Consider the following 13,239-nt stretch of genomic DNA (forward strand, 5'->3'; position numbering starts at 1 on the left):
AACCATACACCAAGATTTCTTATAAAGTCATGGTAACCTGGACAGTGTGGTACTGGCACAGAGAAAGATGAAAGAACTAAAGAAGAAAATACGGAGCCCATCAGGTCAGTGGTTATATATATGGAAAACTGAGAGCACAGAGGTATCACCACCAAAGGATCAGTGTGAAAAGATGAGACTATCAATAAATAATGCTGAAATAAATGGGTATTCCTGAGGAAAACAAAAAGATAACAACCTAACAGAAAAAATGGGAAAAAACATGAATAGTCAAATCACAGAGGAAATAAATGGTCAATAAACATATGTAAAATGCTCGACCCTATTAACAATTCAAAATTAATATAATTTGCAAATTAAAACCATCATGATATAACATTTTTTTACCCACTAGACAAGTGCAGGCAATAATGTGTAACAATGCATCTCATACACTGATGAAAGTATAAACTGGTACAATCACTTTCGAAAATAACTTGGCACATCTGAGAAAATTGAAGAATACATGCTCAAATTTAAACTAGACTACACCAGGGGACCCCTTTGCCCCTAGTGGTAGACCAAGGTAAGCGGGTAACAGTGGAAGTAGTATTTTATCATTGACATCGTTTAGAATTCCCAGCACTTGGTGGTATTTAAAAGCAGATGGACTTTCAGTGGGCGTTACTGCTATATTTGCAGCAATAAATACATAATAAATGTTGCCTGTACCTGGGATGTACCATCCCCACCCCTCTTTGGTTCACCATTACTCATTCCCACACACTAAGAGACATGTTCAAGAATGTTTGTAACGGCTCTGTTAATACAGGAAAAGACGATAAATAATCCAACTATTTACCAATGGAGAATGGAGAAATGAATTATAGTATAATCCTATAGTGGAATACTATATAGCAGTGAAAATGAAATGCATGTACAAACATGGATGAATCATACAAACAATGCTGACGGAGAAAAGCAAGTCACAGAAAATACAGATAGTAAGATATTATTTTCATAAAGCTCAAAAGCAAGAAAAACTATCTTTTATGACCTCATACAGGTAAGTGTATAATGAAAAGCAAGGCAATGAGGTGAAAAATTAGAATGGTGGTTCCATCAAGGTACTTGGAGAAAAGTACATGGTAGTGCCTCACTGGTGATGGGAAAGCTGCGTTTCTAGATTTAATGATGGACTCATGGGTGCTATTTTATTACCATTACGCTTAACTTAAATATGCGTGCATATTCTTTTGTAGACAACAAGTATTTCGTCATTCATAAAGGTTGTAATGAAAAAAAGTAGGGAGAAGTCAAAGCACAGTGAAGAAGAGGCAGCATGTACAGACTACTCAAGAAGTAGGCTGGTAAGGGACAGATCAAATAACAGGACCGAAGTTTTTTATTTTTAAAGACCAAGGGACATTTGTTTGTAGACAAAAGGAAATGGAACCAGAAGCAAAGACTGAAGAAACAGGGAAGAAAGATAACAGGTACAAATCAATAAAAGCTGCTGTTTTAATTATGTTCTTTATTCTTTTTAGGGCATCTTTAGGTTAAAAGAACTGCATCTTAGAACATTCGGAAAGGAAATCCTGGAAAAAATAAATGCGGACAGCTTAGTCTCTTTCTCCAGTGCCATGTAAGAGCAGAGGGATAGATCTGAAGCCCAAGCAAACATCCCGAAGTCTCACTTGGCTGGTAAATATCACATCATGCTAATGTGTCATTTGCTGTTACTGTGCCCGGTACTAGCACTCCTCAGACAATCAGTAACAATTGATGTGCTTAAGCCTTACCTGAAGAACCTGGTCAATAGAGGCAACTGGATGCAACATGATGAATAACATGAAAACATACAAAATAATCACAGACACAACAAAAAGATCTGAAAAAGAAAGTAAAACAATTAAATTAGGAAGTTCCTTTAACTAAAAAGGCATATAATAACAACTGGTATACTGTTGATACTGTCAATCCTAAATTTGGTTTTGAATATTGAATGCTTCTATTTAGGTTGGTGAAGTATACAATGCTCGGTGTTATTTCCTAGAGTATGATACATCATTCAGGCCCAAAGGATTAATTACGTCATGTGAAAACAAACAGCATTTATAAAAAGAGACTGACGTTTATGGACATTTATTTGTATCTTTCCCAGATAGATAGCTACTTTGTAAGACTATCAAGCCAATATGTAATTCACAAATAAGAGACTAGATACACTCTGTATGGCAAAATGAGATTATCATATAAACATGTATGCAATGACAATTATTGTTGATTGTAAAAATGTTGAATAATTTATTCTCAGTATTAGGTATGTTATAATCCTAAGTAGAAGCATTCTAAGTTGAATGTAAACATATTACTGTTAAGTGAATCCCACATTTTCATTGACTTCCTCTGTTAAAATATTTCTACAGAAAATGTTAGCTAAAACCTAGAAACTGAATTGATCTATTATTTTAAATGTGGGCTACCCCATGGCTTGCTGTGCTAGCTAGAAATAGTACGTCTCATCCAGCAGTACTTTGTATCACTTTCCCAACTACAAAAATAAAACTACCTGCTCATAGCCATTTTGTTAACTTTAATTACATGCACACACATGCATGTATGTATATAAGCATATCCTTATATAATGAGCTACAAGAAAGGTGCAGAAATTTCCCAATTATAGTGATAGCACCCAATTCTTTTCCCTTTTTTCTTCAGTCTGGATATTTATTTACAAGTTCGTACTTGAGGTCGGCTTCAAACTCAAACTTTACTAAGACCACATATAACCAAAACTTTATGATAAAGCCTTCAGATTGGATAAAGGAGTCAATATCCCATTTTATGGACAGTAAACAAGGGGTCTCAGTACTATTTTTAAATGTAGGAATCATTTGTAAATATAAACTTTGTTAATGTCAGTTCAAAACTATAGGCAAATATGTACTGTTCTATAAAACAACATTATACATATATATCAGAGGTACCAAAAAAAATGTATACAAATGGACACTTGGGTCAACATTGCTCAAGCAGTAGTTCGCCATAATCAGAAGTGTCTGGATGCCGATGGTAACCACTTTGAGCACCTCTTGTAATTGCAGAAGTCAGACGTGACTTGTATTCATCTTTTGTTATCAGTATACATTGTTACAATTTTAATAGTTTTCTTTTCTTAAAATGTGTATACATTTTTTTGGCACTGTATATATGACATGTATATATACACATTTTTTTGGCACTATATATGACATATATATATATATACATTATGTGTGGTATATATACATATATGTATATGTGTGTGTGTGTATATATATACACACACACATATATATATAGTTTCATAATACATAAGTTAGATAGTCATTCAAATAGTTGTTATGGTCAGTGAAAGAAAAAGTGTTTGAGAAGTGCTAGTTGGAAGTACAGAAACACACAAACAAAAGAAGACAAACTCAGAAAAAGGACAAAAAAGAAATGGTAAGAATACAAATGCCAGAGAGATGTGGAAACAGGAAAAGTTTTGTTTCAATGAAGTAACAGCCAATGTTGAACGTTGTTCAAATTCTATTGCATTTTCACAACTATAAGCAAAAATAGATTTGCAATCTAGTTCCTGACATGTTGCCAGAAGAAAAAATAAATTTACTCAGGCTCAGAAACTTCTTACATCTACTTCCACAGTGTTTCTCAAATTTTCATCTGTCTGTTTCCTGGAGCCCCCCTCTTTGATCACACCTCTAAATCTCTGCCAAGATCTTCATGTGAAGGAGAAAATAAATAATTGAATCATTCCTTTGTTTAGCCATGGGAGAAAAACAGGCACTAGTCAAATAAATTTGACAGGGGAGGTGTATGGCTGGCAGATTTCTATAACCACCCAAATGAAAAGACCAATAAGGATTTGAACCAGAATGGAAAAATCAGGTTTTCATTTTAGAGAAGTATGAGTTTCTAGTGGATTATACTCTCAGTTCCTGGATTCTCCTGGCATTGTCAGTGATTTCTTAGTAATCCTACTGAAGTGCAAATATTGTAATACTTTTCACCAGAAGACAGTTTTCAAAACAAATAGTGTGTTGGTGGTGATTGGAGGCCAGGACAGAATGGTCCTTAAGTTAGAGACTTAGGTTATGTTTTAGATTCTGCCACAAAGCTGTATGAACATGAGTAAGTCATTCAGAGTAAAATTATTTTAATATTAATATAAAATGAAGATATGATGCGGATCCCATAGGAAAGAGTAGATTTAAGTACCTAAAATGCAAAGTAATATGTAAATTCAAGTTATTATTAAATATGTCCCAGCTTATGGAGTCACAGATTTGTTAATGATAACAGATCCTTTTTCTGGAATATGGTACCAAAATAAGGCACCATAAAGGATTTCCTTCATAGTCCCCTTAGTTAAGTGACTCAAAAATAAAACCTTACATAGAGGAAAAAAAGAAAAAAGAAAAAAGAAAAAACCCCCACAATACTCATTTATGGCTCTGATATATACTTCTCTTGTTCCTTCTTCAAAAATACTAACTGGGATCTTCTGACCTATAACCACAAATGTAAAGGCTTAGTATTCCTCTCCCCCCTTCCTTACTCAGTTACTTGTCCTATCCTGCAAGGCCTCTAGGTATCTGCTCCAATCAATTCAGGCACAGCAGATGGACAAGAAAGAGATACATAGGCCGGGAATAGGACAGATACTGGCAGTTCAGTATAATGCCTTCATAGACTGAGAAAGGACATGGATTTCACAAACAGTAAATTGTAGGAATCAAGTAAGAAACTGTAGCAAAAATTGAAGCCAAAAATCACATCTAGTTAAACGAGAGTGCAAAAATTTAGTCCATATCATCATGGCCCCTGAAATAATACCACAGTCAGGCAAGAAAATATAACTGGGCTAAACTAAAGATGAAAATAGATAACCAGAGACTGAAATTAGGTTTTATTCAGAATTCAACTGAACCAGAAGACAGCAAAAAACTCTAATGAGAATGACTTAAACGCCTAAGATTGAGATTATTTTTTTAAAATAATAATCTCAAACAGATTTAGATACAGAGAATGGCAACTAGCAAGTTCTACAAAGAACTGTGAACTGTCTATTCTGTAGGAGAAAATGAAAAGCTGTCAGCTCTAGTAAAGCCTTAATCTTTCCCCACTCATTCCCTCTATATTTATACTTTATATTGTATATTACTTTATAGTTATACTTTATCTCTGTCATTTTTTATTTTATTTTCTACTTTTCTTTCTCATCTGTAACAACTGTATTCGAGGATTAGGGGACTCCAATGACACACAGACATGATGCAAAAATTAGCAAAATATGCATCTGTTGCCTTTACTGTTCCCACTGTATTTTTTGGGAGCCATGTTTTATGACAGCATGCACTTTTGTTTATCTACTGACAGACATGCACAAGCTGCTTAAAGTAAAGATAAAGGTTTTGTGCCTATATTTCTGCTAAAATATAATTTTTAATACACGTTTTTAAAAAAATAGTCCAGTGGTAAACAACTGAGTTTATTATTTATTCAAGTTGATTTGAAATTAAGTGGGATAATAAACAATATATAATTATAAATAAATATTATTTATAATAATATAAAAGATATACTTTAAAAATAAGCAACAAAAGTGTCTCTCTCTCTCTTTCTCTCTCTTTTTAATTGGAGAAGTATGGATAGGGTGGACTTACTTAGATCTCTAAAAATAACTTTCCTGATGTGGCTATCCTGCTTACCAACTAGTCTGAACACCAGTTTTCTTTATATAAAGAAAGCATTGCTTTTGGATAGATGTTTTAGCTACCCTTGGGCATGCTCAATTATTTCCTTGAAATTTAAAAATATTAAGCCAAAAATAAAACATGTATATCAATGTTAATTATTAAGTTCACCTTACAATAACTAATTATTAAAGGAAGCCCTCTTAGGGGTACAGTGATAACCTTCAATAGAAGGCACTTGTCCCACAGCATGGTTCTAACATGATTCTCAGGAACATAGTTTCTGTTTCTTAGATAGGAAATAGTTCTTAAAAAAAAAAAAAAAAGGAGGACAGATTTCAATATTACTGATATTTATATTTGAATAGCCTTACCTATCTAAAATATGAGTATAAAGTAATAAAGCCTGCCCTACAAACCACATTAGGTAAAGGTAAAGAATAAATAAGGTACGTGAAAATGCGTTGTAAACTCTAACATGAGACAGAGGTTCTAGTAGTTGTGACTCCTATGACATGTCGAAATCTGTGAGCTAACATTTTGCTCAGCTGAACTGACATTTCTTTACAACTATAGCAAAAAAAAAAAAAAAAAAAAAAAACACAAAAAAACATTTTTCACACCAAGATACTGCAAAATCTGGTTTTTCTTCTATATGAAGAAAAAATTAAGTTATTCCATATATTAATTAGTGTATTCTCGACTTTCAAAAAAACTGGCAATTTATATATAGTAACTGGCTTTTATACATAAACCCTAATTCTGATCAATAAAATGCTATCTCCTATTCCCATAGGCAGATAAGTACATGTCTATTCTATTAGCACCTTCTGTGGTACGCAAAAGTGACAGATGTGAAGAACTCCAGGTGAATAGTGGCTGCACCAGCGTCAAAAACTGAAGACTAGACAGCTCGTGCTGTGCAGACCACCCAGAAGGAATGTATAACACCCACTGTTCCAATTGAGAAACCTCTGTTCTTGCTTCTATTTCTAACTCTCTCTGCAATGAGTTGTTGTAAAAATAAAAGTTGGAGCCAGAAGTAAAATGATGTGAAAACCATGAATGTTTAGAACTGGTGGCTTTAATTTTAAAGTTAGGGTGGCAGCTACGATGAGAAAAAAACAAGACAGTAAACATCTGAAACACTAAGTTTATTCTATTTGTGAAGATCTATTTTACGTTGGAAAGACAGTTTTAACTGTACTCTTCTTACATTATTTGTAAAGAAGGGAAGTAGGATGGAAATCACATTAAATGCCAAACTTACAATTCTTGTAGCAAGGTTGCCTGAAGGGTTTTCCTTTTGAAAAGGCAATTGCCACTATGAGGTACTGAAAACTGGAGATAAAAAACACTGTGGTATTTTCATAATTTTGTATATTATGTGGATCAAGTTCGGTTTCATTGTACAAATGTGAAGAATTCCAATATAAGCTTCCTGTTGTATTACAAGCACTAAAACACAAAAAAATTTTACATTACTAAACACAATACCCATTTCCCAAAAGAAACCAACTTTACCTTAACTGCCTTGAATCACTATTATAACATAAACAGAAATAACGTGTACGGTAAAAGATTCAACAATATTAAGGTAAGATATATGGAACAGGTAGAAGGGTATTAAGGGTTTTTTCTCTTTACTCACATTCCAATCAGTTAAAAAATTAGAAGAAACTTCATTAATTAGTAAACCCCTCTCACTTTTAATAAACCCCTTTCACTTTTGAATTTTTGACAATCATTTGAGCATAGTGAAGGTAAAACAGATCTTGGGTTTGACCTCAGCTGTACCACTTTTTAGCTATAACTGAAGAAATATTATTTAATTTCTGAGCCCATGTCCTGACCTATAAGTGTGGATACCACCTACTCCATCACAGGGTGACTGTGGGGAATGAGTAAGGTGACTTGTGTAAATACTCAGCAAAGCACTTGGCACTGAGATGGGGCCCTCAATATTCTCTAGCCTTGGCTGTCTCATCTATACTTCCAGGTGGGTAGGACTGTCAAACATATATAGAACTAAGTGTGAGAAGTCCCTAGTGCCCATTATTAAAACATCCACTATAATAAGCATAGTCAAGTGGTAACAAAATGTTAAGTCTGCTACAAATAAGCTCTGGAACGATTCTTGAGAACAACTCCATCTATTCCTTCTCATGCACAGCACTTCTATGTACATGTAGGCAAACAGTAATGTTAAGTTTCTAAAACTTTTAAAGACAAGTACTCTCCCTCAAATAAGCAAACCAAATGTTTGCATATGAAGATTTTAATTCTACCAAATTACCTTAGCGAATAGCTTGTATGTTTAATTACAATAATGTGCTCATAATTTGTGGATTGAAGAACACTCTACCCATAAACAAATAAGCATTTATTACTTAAAAAAAATCTTTGTTTAGGTTTTAAAATGTCATTTTTTAAGCTGGGGTCAGAAAAGTTAGAAGCACCAACATTCTGGGTTTAGAAGAGACTCTAGTGATTAATTCCAGTTTTCTCGCTTTACAGATGAGAAAGCAAGGCTCAGTAGCAAATTAAGAAACTCGTCCAACGTCCCCGTCTCGGCAGTGATTATTAACATCTTGCCTAACCACCTTTCTACAGATAGGAGTTATCATGATATAAAGTCAAATACAGGCCAAATTATTAAGTGTTTAACCAAGCTGCATGCAAAACATTTATATACATTTTTACTTATTTTTACATGCATGTATGTTACACAGACTTTACACGGATTTTTAAATCGATTGACCAACTTACTCTGAATGTGGATGCCATACTTCATACCAAGGCTGCTGCTTGACCCAAAAAAACCCCAAAGATTGAAACCCAATGCAGATGATGATCTGAGACAAAACGGAAAAGAGAAGAGCTCCCGATATAAGACCCGAAGGTGGTCTTTGTGCCACAAGTTCCTTCCAGGCAGGATTTAAACTCACTATGTTGAAAAGAAAAAAAGGAAATGTTTGTATCTACATTAATTTGTCATTATAAAATACATAATCAGATTCATTTAGGAACTGAAAAATTTTGTTTTTGTCTAACAAATCTTTAGTATGAAAAATGTCCAAAAATCAAGCCAGATGTCCATAAATAATCTAATAAACAATTTAGGCTTTTCTAAAAATGACACAGGTGCACTTTTTACATTAGTCTATTAAAATTCAGAGGAAACACTAGTACAAGTAAAAAGAATACTAAATATGGGCATATAAACTAAGATTACCATACTTATATATTTAACTAAGAATTTATTTCTGAATCTTTAATTGCAAAGCTACAGTTAAAATAATACATATTTCTTCCTCTTAAGACATTAACAAAGATTTGAAGAGAGATGAACATACCAGTAACATAAAAAAGGGCTTTGACTGCTTATTAAGATGGTATCCACCAAGTTTCTCCGCTGTAAAGTTTCTATTTTTTTCTTTGTAATGAATAAATAATTTGTATACTAAGACTGTGTAAAAATCCGGTTCCTCATCAAATGTTCATTCACTAGTCTTAACATCCACTGAAGACTGTTGAAATAATTCATTCTCACTCAACTAATGTGATTTTTGTCCCCCAGAGAACATTTGGCAATGTCTGGAGATACTTTTGGTTATCACAACTGGGGGAGTGCTGGTGGAATCCAGTTGGGTAGAGGTCAGAGACACTGGTAAGCATCCTACAATGCACAGCACAAGGATTTATCCAGCCTAAAATGTCAATAAGACCAGGGTCTTTCCAAGGTCTAAGTTCATCATTCATTCTATATTTGTTAGTTAGCATTTTACTGTAAGGAAAAGCTTTCCCTTCCCTATCTATCTACCTACCTACCTATTTATTGCCAGTACGGATTTATAAATTTTTATTTGATTAAATGAGTCATATCCTATTACCATCATTATTTATTTTGATGTTAATGTAACCAAGACTGGAACAATTCAACATCTTGTGTCTCCTTACATGATGGACCTAGAAGGACACAGCATCACTTCTGTGATATTCTTGCCAAGAATTCACAGTCTGAGTCTAATGAGAATGCATCAGATAAACTCATATAACTGGTCTATCTTCTTTCATAAATGTCAACATCAACAAGCCCCCAAAAAAGGCTGATGCTATATTCCAGATTAAAGAAGACTAAAGAGAGAGAATAATTAAATGAAATTTGTGAGCCTGGATTAGATCTTGGGCTAGGGGACTATAGGAAAAGATATGATATAAAGGGCATTATTAGGACATATGACAAAACTTGAATATGGGCTGTGGATTAGATAACATTGTTCAATTTCCTGATCTTTTTATTTTTTGAATTTACTTTTTTTTTTTTTAATTTTATTGGGGAATATTGGGGAACTGTGTTGCTCCAGGGTCCATCAGCTCCAAGTCGTCCTTCAATCTAGTTGTGGAGGGCACAGCTCAGCTCCAAGTCCAGTTGCCATTTTCAATCTTTAGTTGCAGGGGGCACAGCTGGAATTGAACCAGCAGCCTTGTTGTTGAGAGCTTGCGCACTAACCAACTGAGCCATCCGGCCGCCCCTCTGGAAGCTCAGCAGCAGCTCATTGTCTTCAGTCTAGTTGTGGAGGGCGCAGCTCACTGGCCCATGTGGGAATCAAAACAGCAATCCTGTTGTTCAGAGCTCGCGTTCTAACCAACTGAGCCATCCGGCCGCCCCTCCTGATCTTTATAAATGTTTAATTATATAAAAGAATGGTTTTGTTTAGGCAATATATACTAAAATATTCAGAAGCAATGGGGCATGATCGCATAAACATTCTCAAATATTTCAGAAAAGAGTGGAGAGAGAATAAAACAAATGGGGCAAAATATAAGAGATTGGAAATAAAAAAGAATACTTACAGGGAATCGAGAGAGGTATGTACAGTGTTACAATTGTTGATGTAAATTTACCAAAGTTTAATAAGTCACATCAGAATTTCATTTGCTTTGAAATCGATAACAAAACAAAATACTCACTTGTGAATACTACTACCAAAATGATTGCCAGATCAATGAAGAGGAACTGGAAGTCTCCTAGGTTACTTAAGACCTACAAAAGTAATTTTAAAAACACTTAGTTTTCAGGAACTATCTTTATATCATTTTCCCCCGTTTTAGTTCCCCCACCCCAATAATAACTTCAAAATGACACTTGGACCTGCTTAAAAAGTGAAATTCATTTGTCTTTCAAATCAGTGAAATATAACATATATTAGGAAACATTCAATTTAATATATTAGTATATTAACATAGGCATCTCCTAAAAATTCATTCAATAAAAACCTTTTAAAAGTTTCTTGGCAAAAGGAAAACAAACTTTTACTTACAATATTCAACATTCTTGGAAATTAGTATCTTGAAGCTTCCTTAATATCTAACACCATCCCACCTCATACTTTCTACAAGTGGCAAAAAGGTATAGTTTTACAAAGACTCTTTGGATGTTACCAATGTTCATTTAGAGATAAACCTAAAGTGAGATCACTTCAAGTATAAACTCTGATGGAGTACCTATGGACACCGTTTAAGCTTTTTCTGCAAATGCATAATGTCCTACAAACTATTGCTGAAATATCTTTTCTCATGCTGGCCTTTTCCTGTAAATGTATAGCAAAGTTAATTAAGTACAGCTCTGAAATATGTCACAGCTTGACATTTGAAGAGTTCTAAGAAAGATGTCCAATCTGCACAAAAGGCAAAAAAAAAAAATGCAATCATCTTTTATTCACAAGGCTTCAGCCATAGTGGTCAGCCTTCAGGAAAATGCTATTCCAGATTAATGAGATGTTACTCAAAATACAGTAAGGTAAAGAAAAATTTACAGATGCTACTTATGTAAGTTCCATAATTAATGGATGCAGCATTCAAAATCATACATACATACTCAACTCTTAATTTAAATATCTTAACACTAAGTGCCATCTCTGTAAGCAATGTCAGTACTCACGGAATACAGTAGAGTAACACTGGAGTACTGTATAATGCTGTACAAAGCCATAAATTTAAAGACACAGAAGGAAGTCATTAAAGCAGCACGGCCTTCCCTGTGAAAACAAATGTTGGCATGTGAATAAAGGCATTTTAAACTCCTCCTCCAAACTGCAATTATATCTTAGCTGAACATCAACATTCAACAGCTAATAAGTTACATATCAAATATACCAATATACCATGAAAACAAATTCATATCACTTTCTATGATAATTTTTTCCCTATATTATTAGAGCAAACTACAAAAAGATCATGGGAACATTTTCAATGTGCACTACCTGATAAGGTTTGGCACACAGGAAATACTAGGAGTTTTGGAGGTAAAAGGAGATGCCACCGAAGCCTCGAGCTCTGATAAGGAAATGCCTCCATGCGCCCTCTTCAAAGCCTAAAAGTTTGAAAAAGGTCACTGGTTAAGTTTTGTGACTGTGACTGAGGCTAGAAAAAGAACTATAAATCACAAAAATTATACTTACACCACAATCATTTGCACCATCGCCACACATCCCAACAAAGTAACTAAGAAACAAAAAATGCATTAAGATTTGGATTAATTTCTTAAAAACACACAATATTTAACTTAAGATTTCTCCAATACAGTATTATGAGGAGCTAAAGACCAAGATTCCCCCAGTGGAGCTAATGAAACCTTTCATTACAATGAGCCACAAGTATATTGCATTGCAAACAGGACCAGCCTACAAGTCAAATGATCTGGGTTATTGTCCTACTTCTTCTGTCATAAGATGGGCAAATCAGTTTATCATTTTGGTATCTCAATTTCCTAACCTTTAGAGGAAAATACTTGGGCCTGTTAAGTCTTTAGTACACTTACTTTAAAGGCTATCAGTAAAACATGAAACATAATTATTAATTTCACCTCTTAAAAACAGGAAACACAATTATTTACGAAAACTATAAAGTAACTTCTATCAAACTGATATGAATGAACTCTAACACAGATATTACTGGAAAAGAAATTGTGAATATTGTACTTTAGCTAAATAAATGAGTACATAAGCCTCTTTTAAATAGACACCTAAAGTTATCACTTATTTTATATACATGAAATATGACTTACTTTTCTGGGTTTGAAAATGAAACTACAATTCATAAACACACACACACACACACCAATACTTACTCTACATTTTGCAATGCTTCTACTAATTGTGTCTTCTGATCAGGTGCCATACGAGCAAACACCGTGCCATGCAACATCAACTGAAAAAAATATGAATTTCTTTAAAATACTATTACAATGTATTCATGTAAACACATTCATAAACCCAAATCACTAACCTTAGGAACAAGGTCTTGAAAATGCTCCAATATCACTGAAAATGATTTTCCATTCATTGCAAAATGATAACGAGTCACCTGAAGATCCTCTAAGCTATCATGGACCAATTTAATTGGAATTGCCTGTGTATACGACATCCAAAACAACATTTAGGCAGTCAAATCAAGTAACACAATCCTATTTCAAATATATTTGATACAAAACTAAATTCTCTCAGTTGATATTTTA

At 33.9% G+C, this 13,239-nt stretch overlaps 1 protein-coding gene across 5 annotated transcripts in view; it reads right to left on the bottom strand.

The window, feature by feature from the left end:
• The window catches only part of ATP13A3 (ATPase 13A3), a 78,622-nt gene that overhangs the window by 15,078 nt on the left and 50,305 nt on the right, over positions 1 to 13,239 (bottom strand). For all 5 annotated transcript variants that reach the window (XM_019723300.2, XM_074329650.1, XM_019723306.2 and 2 more), the window contains 9 exons: positions 13,011 to 13,133; positions 12,853 to 12,932; positions 12,185 to 12,227; positions 11,987 to 12,096; positions 11,665 to 11,761; positions 10,695 to 10,767; positions 8,490 to 8,667; positions 6,991 to 7,178; positions 1,782 to 1,870 (listed from right to left, as the gene is read on the bottom strand). In XM_019723300.2, the coding sequence (XP_019578859.2) occupies positions 1,782 to 1,870; positions 6,991 to 7,178; positions 8,490 to 8,667; positions 10,695 to 10,767; positions 11,665 to 11,761; positions 11,987 to 12,096; positions 12,185 to 12,227; positions 12,853 to 12,932; positions 13,011 to 13,133 (981 nt within the window). The remainder of the gene's footprint in view (positions 1 to 1,781; positions 1,871 to 6,990; positions 7,179 to 8,489; positions 8,668 to 10,694; positions 10,768 to 11,664; positions 11,762 to 11,986; positions 12,097 to 12,184; positions 12,228 to 12,852; positions 12,933 to 13,010; positions 13,134 to 13,239) is intronic.

The sequence above is a fragment of the Rhinolophus sinicus genome, linkage group LG01 (genome assembly GCF_036562045.2).
Source record: "Rhinolophus sinicus isolate RSC01 linkage group LG01, ASM3656204v1, whole genome shotgun sequence".
NCBI lineage: Eukaryota > Metazoa > Chordata > Mammalia > Chiroptera > Rhinolophidae > Rhinolophus > Rhinolophus sinicus.